Source organism: Montipora capricornis, chromosome 6 (assembly GCF_036669925.1).
Source record: "Montipora capricornis isolate CH-2021 chromosome 6, ASM3666992v2, whole genome shotgun sequence".
Classification (NCBI taxonomy): Eukaryota; Metazoa; Cnidaria; class Anthozoa; order Scleractinia; family Acroporidae; genus Montipora; species Montipora capricornis.
In genome coordinates this window covers 61306184-61321816 of record NC_090888.1, presented here as the reverse complement: position 1 = coordinate 61321816, position 15633 = coordinate 61306184, and the positions used below count along the sequence as shown (strand labels likewise).

General features: G+C 38.8%; 1 protein-coding gene across 4 annotated transcripts in view; it reads right to left on the bottom strand.

Annotated features, from left to right (window-relative positions):
- LOC138052756 (dystrophin-like) overlaps window positions 1-15633 on the bottom strand; it is a 96217-nt gene that overhangs the window by 77040 nt on the left and 3544 nt on the right. For all 4 annotated transcript variants that reach the window (XM_068899328.1, XM_068899330.1, XM_068899329.1 and 1 more), the window contains exons 2-10: window positions 15440-15633; window positions 10339-10400; window positions 10018-10113; window positions 8836-8913; window positions 8075-8167; window positions 7804-7895; window positions 5880-5960; window positions 4190-4305; window positions 759-1060 (exon numbers count right to left, since the gene is read on the bottom strand). The exon at window positions 15440-15633 is cut by the window's right edge and continues 12 nt beyond it. In XM_068899328.1, coding sequence (XP_068755429.1) covers window positions 759-1060; window positions 4190-4305; window positions 5880-5960; window positions 7804-7895; window positions 8075-8167; window positions 8836-8913; window positions 10018-10113; window positions 10339-10400; window positions 15440-15500 — 981 coding nt within the window. In that variant the 5' untranslated portion in view covers window positions 15501-15633. The remainder of the gene's footprint in view (window positions 1-758; window positions 1061-4189; window positions 4306-5879; window positions 5961-7803; window positions 7896-8074; window positions 8168-8835; window positions 8914-10017; window positions 10114-10338; window positions 10401-15439) is intronic.

The window sequence follows — 15633 nt, the reverse complement described above, 5'->3', positions numbered from 1 at the left end:
TAAGAGAGTCTTACATAAGCTAAGCCACACTACACTTTTTCATATATATTTTTTCTGAACACTGAGGGTTCTCTAACGTCGTAAACTATTATGGACGAGACGAGTCATGTGTTTGGGGAGGAGGCTACAGTTTATGATCCTTATCCAAGAAGACAAGATACAATCGAATCATTTGTTCGATAGCATATCATGTGAGAGGTTAAGAACCAACAAAACGTCCCACCAAACCAACAAGGCACGGAATTCGTCGCACTCCAAAAATTTTCAGGGCAATTCGTCCCACTCCAATTCCCAGTACAAGAGTCGGTCATAAATGTGCTAGCTCTTTGCTAGCTGGATCGAGCTAATAGGTCACAGCACGAGCTAATCAACCAGCTTTGTCTCCACTGTTATTGTAAGGACCACGGTTATGCGATAGACCTTTTTGAAGATACGGCGGCCATTTTGATTTCTAATGTTTCAAATAGACATTGTGGGATGCCGTATGAATTTCCCCCTTTCGCAGCAATAGAAGTCAAAATGGCTGCCGAATCTGCAAAACGTTCTATTAATACGTATTTGCCCCCTGGGCATCCCATAATAGCAATTTGAAACAATAGAAATCAAAATGGCTGCCATATCTGCAAAAAGGTCTATTTATTATAAATGTGCTGGCTGGTCGATAGTCAAACCAAGCGATTCATCTACAGCATGAGCGATTAACTGACGAACCGACTCACATCCCTGCGAGGTATCTAGTAGACTCTCTCCAAACTTACCAAAGTTGTAATTGCAGAATGCTGTATGGGTGGCTCCTTTACTGTTGTGCTTGTTGTTGTCACATATCTAACCGGCTCTCTCTCATCATAACCCTTCTTTACATGCTTCACTGTGTGTTCCGTGTGATACGTACTACTCACGATTCGCTTAGTTGACACGGTGTGCTTATGTTCCGACTTCTCGACGGTCCGCGAGCCGTTTCGTTGCACCGTCAACTGGGACACGCCTTGTGCCAGTTTGTTGTACAGATTGGAAACGTACATCAGAATTGATTTCCTGTCGGGACGATCGCGAATAACATCTGGGAAAAATAAGCAACATTTTCAAAAATTGCAGTAGCACTCCTCCCTTCTGCCTTACTAGCAAGGAAAGGATCCTGCGTGACAGGGAACGCAAGGGATAAGCACGTGTGTACACGTCAATCTAGTGCTCATTCTCAGGGTTTAAGACTTACTTACTTGTTATAAAAAACAGGGTCGGAGTCCTAAAAAGGCCTTAGGGCCCAGGCAAACAGCTTCAACATCCGTTCGATTTCGTTGAACCGTTTGCTCCCCCATTTCAACCGTGTTGAAACATGCTGAAACGAAGTTGAATCGATGTTGAATGAGTTTAGAGCGGTTTTCAATTGAGTGTCGAAAGTAATTAGCGAATTGGTTTGCTTTTGCATTACTTCACTCGGTGATTGGTTCAAAGTTCTCGCGCCACTTTTTCAACCAATCACAAGTGAAACCGAAACCAAAACCAATCGTAGCTCGCGCGAGCACATTTTCCCGCGCTTTGTGTCGGCTACGTATAATAACTTCGACTTTTGATTGGTTTACTGGATTGCCTCCGTCCTTTTTGATTGGCCACAGTAATTACTTTGGTTTTGGTTTTACGACACTCGATTGAAACTCGCTCTAAAAGCATTTAAGCTTTGCTTCAACAACCTTTTAACATTTCTTTTGTTTTCGCGAATGTTGAATGAAGTTCAAGCCGTTTACCCTTCTCTTTCAACATTGTTGGGTTTGAGCGTGCGCACTAATCCGTCTCTCAATGACGTATCCATAGTGACAAACGCGGCTGCAGCGTGTGACTTAATACAAGGCCTCTCATGAGCTTTGTTGAACCAACGTTGACGATGTGTTGAAACCGATTCCCCACCCCAGCAGTCAACATCGCATTCACCATCATTCAGCAAAATCGAACGGATGCTGAAGCAAATTTTGAAGCCTTTTGCCCGGGCTTTTACGACTAAATAAAACCAAAGCAACGGAGATATCGACAGAGTCGTGAGTTAGACGAAGCCGGAGTAAACTGCAAGGTTCAGAATATTTGTATTTTTCTCTGATACCCGCTTCCAACTCTCTAACGACTCTAAGCGAGAATGATCAGATGTAAGTGCAGTGTATATATACATATCTTTCGTACATTTCATTGTCACTAATTCACTTTTATATTGCATGATTTCAAGCCGCGAGGGACAAGGTACCAGTCTGCAAATTATGGGATTAGCAACTATTGATCCACATAGTCAGAAAGTGAACACGAAGAATTACAAAATCCCCAAGTTTGGTGTTAATAGACCCAATATTAAGCGAGATACTGCCATTTAAAAACGTCAAAATTAACAAAGAAATGTATGGCCATCGTTGCGTTCGGATGACCAAACATTTCTTTCCAATTTTGACCTATTAAAATAGCTGTATCTCAGTCACACTTAACCCAATTAACACCAAACTTGGGGATTTTGTAAATATCGGTGTGCTCTTTCTGACTATGTAGCTCAATAGTTGCTGATCCCATAATTTACAGACTCGTACCTAGTCCCCTTCTGCTTGAGATCAGGCAGTAGTACGAACTCACAACTGAATAGCTCCCAGGCCCCAGTTGTTTGAAGAGTCAATAACGTTTTGCTAGTGTTCATCCGTTGTATCGTGATTTAACCGAAGGAGGCCAGATGCCGTGGAAGCTCAGATGGCAGGTCGCAAGGTGGTGGGTTCGAGTTCCGTTCACGCCTGGATTTTTTCAACTTTCTTTACAACTACTAAAGGCTTCATGAATTACTGGAACCGCAATTTAAACTCTGTGTTTCCTATATTTACAACCATCGCTTCGAATTCCACTGCTTACGATCAAGTGAAAAAATAGACTGTGGGAGTCAACACAGGAGCGGAACTGGGGATAAACTGACTACATGTAGATTCGCGTTCTCACTTCGTTTCTGTAGCTTCTGCTTAAGAGTTAATTGTGACTTAAGGGTTTGACGACTAAAAGATAGGAACGATGTATTCTTCCATTTTGAACTGAAAGACTTGCGAGGGGCAGTGCAAAGGAAGCAGTGAGAGCCCTATGTTTCAATGAATGCTACGAAGATAGCGTGACACTTAATTTGTGTACTATAGGAAATGACGTTTAGTTTGATCTGCAATAAGATAGGATTTGTAACTTGAGACAGAATGAGAGTTTAGTAGCTTTTCAGTACACGAGGAGCAATCAATTTAGTTTTGGCTTTCCTGTTTATGGCTATATATCCCGTCTGTCTGTTAATTCAAGCTTTACTTTGGAATCTCGCCACGAAGTAAGTTAATTCATCTTAGGTTTATTGCTCGTTTATAAATTTGTGATCTAAGTTGTTTCTGTTAAAATTCTCTCAGAGAGATTATGCAATAGGTCGCATGTGAGATTACACTGACTGCGTGGGTCACTCGAATATAACATCTACTCTTTGATTTTGCTGATTAGCATAGTTATTTGTTTCGTTTGTTTTCTTTCAATTGACCTGATAAATCTTTTGTTTGTAAATGCGTTGTTGTATTAATTTCAGAAAGAAAAAAATTACGCTTATACAATTCTTGAGAGTCCAAAGTCTGTATTTGTGAGTTTTCACTGTCCAAGGGAACACCCTCAACTTCCTGTTTGCCCCTTCTTGGACTTGGCGTTATAAGAGAGCCGAGTGGAGAGTAGAGAAAATAGACGAAAACGTCACTTCAAAATACAACTTTGCACCATCTTAAGACTTTCGCGTTAACGTCGTACCGCAATATGGGCGAAGTGTCATAAGAATAAATTGAAATGAGCGGTTTCAGAGTAAGCCTCGAATTTGGTGATTTCGTGTCGTTATGTTTGGGTCGTGTCGTACGTCATTGAACGGGCTTCAGGATTGGTCAAAAGAACAATAGAACGAACAAAGATAACAATGGATTTAGCACAGAAAACAATAGGAAGTACGACACTATACAGCCAATGAAATTAATACACATGTAGCGTTCAACAAGAGGTACGACCCTTCCCCAACATTAATTTTGCGCTAAAATGCGTGCTGCACGTGCAGCACGAATACTGTATTTGCCCCCTTTTAACCAATGATGTTGTTTTCTAGCGTTGTCGTTACCGTCGCCGTCGTCGTTTCTTAAACTTAAACTCCCTTGTATAATAAATGGCAGCTCACCTTCAGGATCTAGAAGCCTATCCACATCAAGAAACTGCTCAGCGATAGCAAAGGCATGCTCGCAACAATCCACGGGTTTCTTATCCAGTTGATCACTGTAGTCAAACAGATGGGGTCTAAAAATAATAAAAAAAAGGAAGAGAACATTAACAATTGAGAGAGCTGCTCCAGTTTCCATCCCCATACCAGTATCACTGGGGACAAGTTGTGCATACAACGTGATTGGAGTGGCACCCTCCCCTGTGCTGTAATAACGGTAGAAGCTATTGAAAAAGTAGCCTTCTGGTTGCGCTCGACTGCGGTAGGCCTCTCGTCCCCCTTGTTGCTGCGAGCACCGGTGAGCACCTTACTATTCTTGACATTTGGGCTCCTTGTGCCTTCAGTCGATTTAGGACTTCACTAGACGAGCTCACAATACACATGCCCAGCGGTTTTCAACGTCAATTATGCACAAATGTAAACTGCGCAGCCACGTTCTTCTGTCGTAATTTGTTGATTCCTATAAACACGTACTTTCTACAATATAGAGATCATTTTCATTTTTTAATAAATAAACTACATTTCCATCGTTACATTAACTGATTATATTGTCACAGCACTTCACTTTTTTTTTTAGAAATTACTAGTCTACTATACATTCAATAACAGAGCAAAGCCCGCAAAGCGCAGGAAAGCGCGATTTGCCAGCCAGACATTTTTCGTTCAGCTAAACGAGAGACTATTTTGTTTCTTGGCCAATCACAAAGGGAACGTAAAACTAAGCAAAAGCCAACTAGTTTGTACAGCGGTTTTATTTTCAATGCCCTGCACACACCGCCGACCAGTTGACTCAATCGGGAGTGCACTGGACTTGCGGGAGGTTACGGGTTCGTACCCCGGCCGGCACAACACTCAGGGTCTTTAAATAACTGAGGGGAATATGCTGCCTTTGTAAATACATCTGCAAATGGTTAGACTTTCAAGTCTTCTCGAACGATAAGCCGGAGGTGCTGTCTCACAGCCCTTGTTCATTAACTCTGTGGGACTTAAAGATCTCACACGGTGTTGTGGTCTGACCTTTCCAGCATGTGGTCGGCTTGGCAGGATTAGCTTGAAGGGCTTCTGTGTGAATGAGACCACAATTGTGTATAACAGCCAGAAGTCAGGCTACTTAGGCAAGTGCTGGAGCCTCACTAACACTCAAACTCAAACTTAAACACATGACTTTCACCAATCACAGCAGACACAGTCAAAATGAGCCAATCAAAACCCAAACGTGCTGATAGCGCTTGGTGCCGGAAATTGCGAACGAGCGAGCGAGCAACTCGCGATTGGTTCTCCTTCTGTTTACGTGTCCATCTACGATTGGCTGAGAATAAGTGCGAGATTTATAAGTCAATCACCAAGTGTTCCGAGCTAAGTAGTGGAAAACTTTGGCAATTTCCCTTGTTGAACATCGCTCTGTGTGACTCCATTTGCTTTTCTTCCCTTGTTGTTATAAATAAAGTGCACTGCATAAGTTTAAAGATAAATTTGGAAAACACTCGTGGAAACAATTTTCTTTACGAATATCTTTCTTGCTTTTGTGTGATTGCAACTTCACACACACAGTTCATTTACAATTTCAGCAGTTAGAGGAACATTGAATCTTGACCGATGAGGTAGGTCGGGAGTGGATAGAGGATGTACCCCGAGAAGGAATTTTACATACCTGTATCTATGGATCAGAGCGTTGAATGCCAGACCATCCCTCCAGCTGGTGGTAAAGTTTTTAACGTCAACTGCATCATATCTGGTAGAAATAGAGCAACATCATACAAGTTAATAAGTTAATTAAACGAATTTCTCAAGGACTAGATGACGATGCTATCTCCAAAGTTCCGTGTGTCTACTCTGTTTTTTTATTTCCTGTAACTTCTTTAAGCCGGTTTCAAGAAGAAGGCTTGGCACAGGCCAACCAATTGTTTGTCCTGTAACGACGAGGGTTGATATCTGGACTCTGTACATTGCAGGTTCAATAACAACACTTAAAGTGCCCCTGTGACCAAAAAATCAATTCTTGATTTTAAAAAAAGACACTTGTTTATTTTAACTGGAATTTTTCTATTTAAAAGTCCGTCATTAAGTTCTTGAGAGAGCTAGATCGAGGCTCACTAGTTTAAGAATGCAATGTGTGTGAACGCCGCAGAATTGATATGCAGTACGGTTTCAAGATACGATATGCAGTACGGTTTCAGCTTTCAGATTTGTAAACCCGCTTTTTGCATATATAAAAAGCTGCATTCACACGCTAAATTTTTTTGCTAGTGAGCCTTTGACGTCACTTTTCCCTGGATCCAACCCTCTGAGGTCCAATCGGTCAGTTTTGAACGCGAGCAATGGCGGATCGTGAAATCTAAAACTTACACTCAAAGTAAACGGCCTTTGGATAAAAATTAAAGCTCAAAATTTTGCCAGTCACGTGTTAACCAAACACACTTTCAAAATTTGAAAAAAAAAAAGGAAGTGATTTTTTCATCATACGGGCACTTTAATGCTCTTGGATTTTCCTCTTCAGGGAATCCCCTAAAAAAAGTGTCTTAATTTGACTGATTTCTGCTTGACACTTCATGTACATAAACTTTATTTTACTTTCTGTTCACAAGTTACAATTATACAAGATAATTGAAAACAATGCTAGAGCCATAGGGCAGTATTCAATTGAGTATCGTAAAACAATTGCCATAGTGATTACTTCGACCAATCACAGCAGGTGCAAACAACTCAATGAACCAATCTAAATTTGTAGCAATTCCATGTAACTTGCTTGCAAGGCACGGAAAAAATACCGCGTGCAAGTCGCAATTAGTTTTGGTTTTCCTTCTCATTGGTTGATAAACTGGCGCTGGATTTTTAAACATAATCACTAGCTAAGTGTGGCAAGTTGCAATCTCGTACAGGTGTAATTACATACTTTCAACAGTCATTTGAAAAGTGCTCTGTAAGTAACCATATTCAAACCAATAGTAATGTACAAATGGTTTCAGAATAGAAGTCAGGATAGCTTGCTCGCAAGTGTTAAAGATGCCTGAGGCAGCATAACAAGATTATGCATAAAATGACATAATAAATATTAATTATATTGCTTCTATGGATTTCTTTGCCAAGCTCTAATTACTTACAAATTTTACTCAAAGGCCATATTCATAAATTACAGTCAGTAATTCACTGTTTTTTACATGTACCTCAAGCTAATATACATGCTGTACTCATTATAGACCGTATTCATAAATGGCGGTCACATTTATAATTCTTTTGTCCACGTGCAAATTAGCCTACCAAGCCTCATTTTAGAGCAAAAATTCTTTTCAATTCACTGTATGGTATCGAGGCTTGGTAGGCTAATTTGCACTTCGACAAAAGAATTATAAATTGGCCGCCATTTATGAATAAGGTCTATAAGCTCTACTGGAATGGACAAAATACAAAAGACTTTTGATTCAAAATAAGGCTCATCTGTGTAATTGACACGAAAACCAAAAGAATGATGTTATGCCCGATATTTATGACGAAGGCCTTTTACACCTACAAACAACGGGTCTTGAGGGGTCACACCTTTACCTTAAGTGTTTAATAGAATGTTATCACTCACTCACCCTCTGACAGACTGCCGACACCAAGCCAACAATTTTTCCTCTGGTGTGTCCGCATCAGAATCCAGCATTAGGTTCTTAAGTAACAATTGCAACTAAAATGAAGAATTGTTCAAAAGAAAGATTTTCACCATCACATGTATAGCCTCTTCAATAGTCTGACCTCCAATACATTGTACATACGTATGTACAATTGTATTAAAGCTGACAACCCCTCACAACATATAAAATAGATAATGGTGTAAAAGTATTCATTGCAATGAGATAGTCTAACCTGGAAATGTGAAATGATATACCACATCAAACCGAGAGTCAGTTTAGGATTGCCATCGACAATATCATCATTGCTGATATTCACAGGTCGCACCTAAAAAACATACGAAATGATTGCCATTTTTGGAAAACAATTAGTTTATAGGAAATCATATGAACAGGAGTGTAAAACATCATGGACGACCATCAATCACAAAATGCATGAGAGAAAGTTCCTACATGTACAATTACATGTATTTTTTTATCTACAGTATTTGCAACTCGACAAAACTACCTCGTCGCTGTGTTTCCATAGTACCTTTGAATTCCACTCTATACATGTACACTGTAATCTGTACTGCATTCTATAACCTTGTATTTACTTACAGTTGCCATTGACCAACCAAACCAAAATTATAATAAATTTCCATAGGAACAGGTGGCAAAATTATTGAATAAACTCTAGCTGTTCAGTTTCCCTTTTACTGTAAATACATGCTTCTTAAAATATGGTGAGTTTAGTAGCTTGTTAGAAAGGTTCCCCTAACAGCTAGTGCCAATAATTTTATTATTGTGGTCCCAAAGTCAAGACACATAATTTGCCAGAAACTCCACACCCTACATGTTTCCTTGAAAAAACAATAATGGATTACATGTATTTAGCCCCACAGTATAAACGAACAACAGTTACCGTTTTAAGACCTCATCATTGGAGAAAACAAGAAAATTTGGCCTGAAAAATTCTTGATTATTGTTTTTTTCATGTAAATAAATCTCACTTACATTGTTTTGCTGTAGAATTCTCAGGGCATTGTCTACATTTGTCATAAAATGGACACGAGTCCGACCTTTTTCACTTCTCTGCAAGAAAAAACAAAAGACAACAAAAATAACTCTCTCTCTCTCTCTCTCCCTCAGCCGGCTGCAAGGCAGTCGGCCACGATCCTTCTCCACTGTTTCCTATCGTGCGCCATCCGTCGGATTTCCTCTGGAAGTGGTGGGTACTTGCTGTTTATATCACCATGGCAATAACAACAAGTTTTAATTTCCAGCAGATTTACTAATAATTTCAATTAAATTAAATTAAAATTACAATGAAAACGAGGAAGCTGGCTGCCTGGAATAACTCCAGCAGGGTACAGGTTAAAAGGGGTAGGCTGAGCCAGTTTGCCATGTACATGTACGTCAATTTTTTGTGACCACTAGTAAATCCCGAAAGTAGCAAACCCGCCTCCCTGAAAGTAACAACCTCCCGAAAGTAGCGACCTTCCCCCCCACCCCCTGAACGTCGCAAGACCAAGTTTGTTAAATGGTATGCTGTCAATCAATAGTCAAAATTTTAATGTACAATAATATGTTCGGTCAGTTTAATTTACAACAAGGGGAAGCTTTATGTCACCATTCGTCCTTGACATCAGTTCGCTGATGTAGCGATGAAAGAACTACCGTAAACCAGTATAATTTCGTATTAACAACAGGAACGTCTTTCCAATTGAAATTGAAAACCATTTAGTTTTCTATATACAGTTGCTGTATCTATCATTGTTATCTTCTTTTTATGAAACACAATCTATACATACAGAATGCAAATAAAATGTTGTTCTTTTTTAAATTTTATGTTGTTCATTTTTTATTTCGGAAAAAAGGCAGCTCCCTTTGTAAACGATTTGTGTTCCCCGAAAGTAGCGACCCCCTGAAAGTAACGACCCCCCGAAAGTAGCGACCCCCAAAGGCTGCTAATTCCGAAAGTAACAAGGGTCGCTACTATCGCAACTCTACGGTACATGTATGTGCAGACATTTTGCTTATTGCGCTAAGCAACTTGCAAAATATCCATGAATATTATATGTCAAACCACTCAATAAGGGGTACATGTATATATCACATAAGTAATTTTGAATTAAATAATGTCTGCTTAAGGGGTATGTTAAGCTTTAGACAACAAACAAAAACACTGCAACTTACAATCCTCTTTCCACAAAGAACCTCCAAAAGCAGTAGCAATTTTGTTCCATCTTTTAGATCCTCAAACAAATCCTTAACTTGTTGACCAGAACCAGCCTAAAAAAACAAGAAGCGCATAAATAAAAATTACGGCACTACATGTAGATTTGAATGTGATTGCCGCAATTACATTGTACATACTGCCACGAAAAGACACTGAATTAGGATTCCAGGGGCCGATTCCTGAAAAAAGGTAATAAACTCTATTTCAGGGATAAAAGGCACATTTATCCCTGGAATAGAGTTACTTCACCTTTCAGGAACTGGCCCAAGAATGATTACCTTAGATAGCTGAGCATTGATCCACTTTGTAAATGTTTTCTTCTGTGTACCCTCATGGTCATCTGATATACAGAACTCAATGTTACAGTATGTCCTTCTTCTTAAGCCATTATATATACCGTAGTTATTCGGTTATAAGGTGCACTCGGTTATAAGACGCACCCAAAACTTAGCAATTTAATCAAGCTAAGTTCTCAAACTGAAAATTACGCAAAAATACTCGGTTATAAGACGCACCCGAAAATTGAGAGTTATCAAAAGGATGTGATGAATTTGAGAACAATTATCCTTACACAATTGGCATGCGAACTCTTTTTGTTAACGTAAACAAAGTGAAAAAGTCACACATTTAATGATATACGCAAAAACAAAAGCTAAAAGTTGACACCTGAAAATCATAACATACAACGCATACACTTTTATTTGAACCTTCCGACGTAATAAATAGTCAGAGTTCAGACTTCAGACTTCAAGCGAAAGCGAACGGCGAAAAACTCCCACCGAAAGTCATATTCAAAGGTGTTCGACAGCTGAATATCAACACGCCACCAAGGATGCAAATTTCAATGCACAAGAAAGGCTGGATGAACGAAGAAGGTATGTTTTATCTCCACACTGTTTTTTCAGAGAAGAAACTTTTCATGCGAGCGACAAACACGATTCTCGGAATTCGTGTTGTTTTCATGGGTATCACGTTACTGAGCACGTGCTATTAAGCATGTATGCAAATTTCCGTTTGTTTACTTTTCTCTTGACGTCGTTTAGTGTTCTAAAGGTCTCTAAAAGCGTTATTCCTTTTTTAAATTGGCAACTAGTGTCCTTTTCTTGTGTTGTTTAAACTGCAAGTTCTTCTCAAATTGTGATCTTAAGATTTTGTTGCGCGAAAATACTTGGCTATAAGACGCACCCCAATTTTAGCACTAACTTGCCACCCAAAGACAGATTTTTCTTGAAAAAACCGTGCGCCTTATAACCGAATAACTACGGTAGATTTAGCCAAGCCTAAAGTGGAGCTCAAGGGTTATTTACTCTTACAATAAGTTAATCTGGCTTGCACCTGCGATCCAATCAAAACCCAGTAGCTGGTCAGCAGTCAACTTAAAAAAAAACCAATGACCGCTAAACATGAGCCCATGATATGGTCGCATGATACTGGTCAGCAGATCCCTTATTTTGACAGGTGTCAATTGACCAGAAAATGGATGTCCAATATCAAAGATGTACGCTGTTAAATAGCTGGAGTATGGCTGCCTCGATGCTCTCTAAACTTGAGCCCGTGTTATGGTCATGTGATACTGGTCACATTGGCATACATGGAGCCACGATGGAGGGGTGGACGAACATGATCGTACGATGACCAAAACCAAATTTTCTTGCACAGATGGGGGCTGCACATGCGCACCTTTGGCTCAGGGAGCGTCGCTAATGATAAATAATGGTAATTGAACTGAGTGGAGTGCAATTTGGTCTGAAATCGTACGTGTGATTTCAAAATCGAACCAATGGTACTGATATCTAGTGATAACTACCAATTACTTGAATAAAATAATTTTCCCAGTGTCTCAGGCAGATAATGTCCAAGGTTAGCCCATTTTAATTTTTCACTTTTCATTTTGCACAGGCTTGTGCTCTTTACAAACATCAAGCTCTGCTTATAAGTGGTGTCATTTCTGGGATGGGTCACTGCATGCAAAACCCCATTTTGCAGCCTTTCTTCCTTGTTATTTCTCCAATTGTATTCCTGTAATTTCAATGGCAGCATCTTCGTGAATTGTTATCCTTTAGGGGAAAAGGCCAAGGCAGATACCTGTAACACACAACAAGACTGGTGTGCAATAATGAGGTGTGACCTGATTCAATCATTAAATCCTGCTTTTATCCATGACAGCAATTTTACAAAAGTCTTCTGTAAAGTGTATCCATAAATCGTCATTCCTCTGAGCTTTCTAGATAGATATCTCTGACTCATACACCTGCTCTCTTTATGTAAATCATTATTATACATTAAAGTGCTACTGTGATCAAATTTTTATCCCTTGAGTTTTTTGGTTTATCACATAGAGTACCATGAAACATTAAAAACGCTGTTTACCGTTTGGAAATATCTGCATTGGTTCCAGAGATATTTAAGTTTGAAAAATGTGTTTAATATGCAAATGAGAAGGCTAATGACGTCATTCACCCAACCCAGTAGAACATCAAGAATATAAATTGAGCTATCTCGGTCAATTTGCAACAGAGACCATTGAAACTTGGTGAGCTGATAGTTCTGAAGGCAACACACCTACGACTGTAAAGAAATTGGTTCCCATGGCAACTCACTCTTTTCCAGTCCCCTCCAACCTGATTTCAATATTTTGGTGATCTCAGGCTAGAAATACATTAACCAAGGCCACAAGCTCGACCTAACATCTTTATATGCTGGCAGGATCATGCAGATGAGGCACCATTTGCAAATATCAAAACAGAACACCAAAGGTGGTCTGCAAAGCTTTTAATATCAGGGAGGTCTGGAACCCAGTATGTTGCCATGGTAACAAAAATGGTATGCTCATATTGTGGAACACATTTACTAGAATCTTAGTGCAAAGAACCAAGTATTTCTGATACAAATTGGCTGAGATATCTTTCTCCATCATACTTGATCAAAATTTGGTAGGGTTTATGACGTCATCACTTGGCTAATTTGCATATTAAAAAAACTTGAATATCTCCAGAACAAAAAGAGATATTTGAAAATGATAAACAGCATTCTTCTTCTCGTACAGACTACGTGTTTATGTGCCAAAATGGCTTCGATAGGGAAGATTCAAATTTCGTCACAGTAGCACTTTAAGGTGGCTCCCTAGAGTATTTGCGAAGACCATTACTACGGGGCACGAGTTTCCCCTGTAGAGATTTGCCAGTACGGGTACTGATAAAATAAGGCTAGATTTTTTTGGTGTCAATGTTTGGATTATGGCCATTACCATGGCAACATCACATCTAATGACAGGCAGATATAATCTTATTTTTGACCTAAATTTCTTATATTTTATACTTTTTCTCAGAGAATTTTTTTATTCTTTGCCACATTACGGAAATGATATTGCCTGACATTTTGAAGTGCTAAAAAGTCAAGGTTGTTCAGACAGTTTTGCCAATATTCTGTAATTTGTCATTTTTCTAAATACATTCGATTAGCTCTGATTATAAGTCAGTCAAAACCAAATTTATATTAGCTGAAACTGTAAATCCGTTATCACTCCAAAGGGTGCTTCTGGGGATTTCAAAAGATAAGATTTTTATTGATAACATCATAGCGTAAGTCTAGTCTTCCTTCATTCTAACTTCTAACTTAATCAAAGAGGTTTGCTGCATGGTTAGTTTTATCATTATAGTGTACGTAACTATCAACCTTACAATCATAATAATTTCTTATCATTACCAGTATTGTCAGGCAAAAAACCACCTCTGAAATTACTGCCATTATACTTTTATGTTAATGAGGAAAAATCTATTGACAAAATTAATACATTTTGTTTATGATGGCTATGCAACATGCAGGACATAAGAAAACTGGTCGGGTTTCCCATCCTATTCATTTTTCAATAACTGTTGTAAGAAAGACAAAATCACTTCATATTCCGGTCTAGTGGCATTATTTGGTTTCGTGCGGGATTTTTGATGTGAAATCTCATTAATTACCAGTATTGTCAGGTAAAAAAACACCACTGAAGTTACTCCCTTTATACTTTTACGTTAATCAGGAAAATATGTATTGACAAAATTTGTTAATGATTGCTATGCAACATGGAGGACAAGTAAACTGGATTGGGTTTCCCATCCTAATAATTTTTCAATTACTGTTGTGAGAAAGACAAATATTCAAATTGAATTATCATTATGTAAAATAAGTAATTACTGTACCTTAACAAAATAATGCGACAAATTTAGCTAATTGATCACGTTTCGAAATTTGCGCGAAAGGTTTTGCCCTACTGGCGGCATTTCAAAATCACTTGTGGCATTTGGTTTCGCGTGAAATTTTTGATGTGAAATCTACAACGTTGTATATTTCAGCGAACTCCCAAAATGAACATCATAAACCACAAGTATTCGTCAAATTTCAAATATTCAAAAAGTTAAGTTTGAATTAGCTGTACATATAAGCTTATCTTTTCGATTTCCTTAGATGTGAAGGCTTCATTTCCGCCGACAAAAATGTAAAACAAAACAAAAAACATCGCAAATATAGTATTAAAAATGCTAACACATACGCTCCCTTCGTTTCAAGGACAATCTTTCTCCAAGAACAAGCTTATCCCAGCTCATCATCTCATGAGTTTTGCCGTCAGTTTAGTTAAACAAAAACACTACTTGATTGACTTTGACTATCGGTATGAAAGATTTATTATAAGCTGCAACTCGAGTGCTAATCGACAATCGATTTGACTTGAACGCGACAACAAAAGATCTCAACACAACTGCTTTAAATTCGGGTAACCACTAAATTATATTCAAAAGGTTTTTGTTCAAAGAACTCTCAGTGTAAACAAACGAGTGATTTTTATTCAACTAGTGTCAGTCTCGAGAATCTGGCTGAGAAACAATACACAAAAACCTTGTTCAAATGAAGACTTCGGAGTTAAAAATAATGGTTGCTAATCATCTTGATACGACGAGAGGTAAGCAACGCAAAATAATTGACTGTTCCTTAAAAAAACCAAGTCACTTAAGAAACCAAGAAAAATAAAGTTCCCTAAATTGTCTCGAATACAGAAGTTTTCTTTGCAGCTGACTAAAATAGGATCAGTTTTCTTTGGGGAGAAAACTTAAGCCTACGTCTGCACCCATCCGTTACTGAAGCATCCAGGAACTTCCACGCCAACGAAGAACTTACTGTAGTGCAAATATAAAGCCTTCCGTTCAGTACTGTTTATAAACAGAAACCAGCCTGGGAGTGTCTTATTAAAGCAAAGGATAATAGTGTAGGTGTCAATGAATATTTTAAAATGACGCTGTATTCGGTCATGCGAGAAGGCGAGATGATGACACTGAAATGTTCACGGCATGCCATACTCCTACGGGACAATTTACGCAAAATAGGAAATAAACTTACCAGATCGCGACTTTATTCTCAGAGTGAATGTCCCATTTTCCTCACTTTCCTCGTATTCCATGATTTAGTGTCCTGCAACGTCGTTGATTCGACAACAGCTGAATCTTCGGTAAAAATACTCGTGCTTCTTTCAATCAAACGTGGTAAGCTTAAGTTTTCTCGCTGGCTCTAAATGATCAACCACATCGAATAAC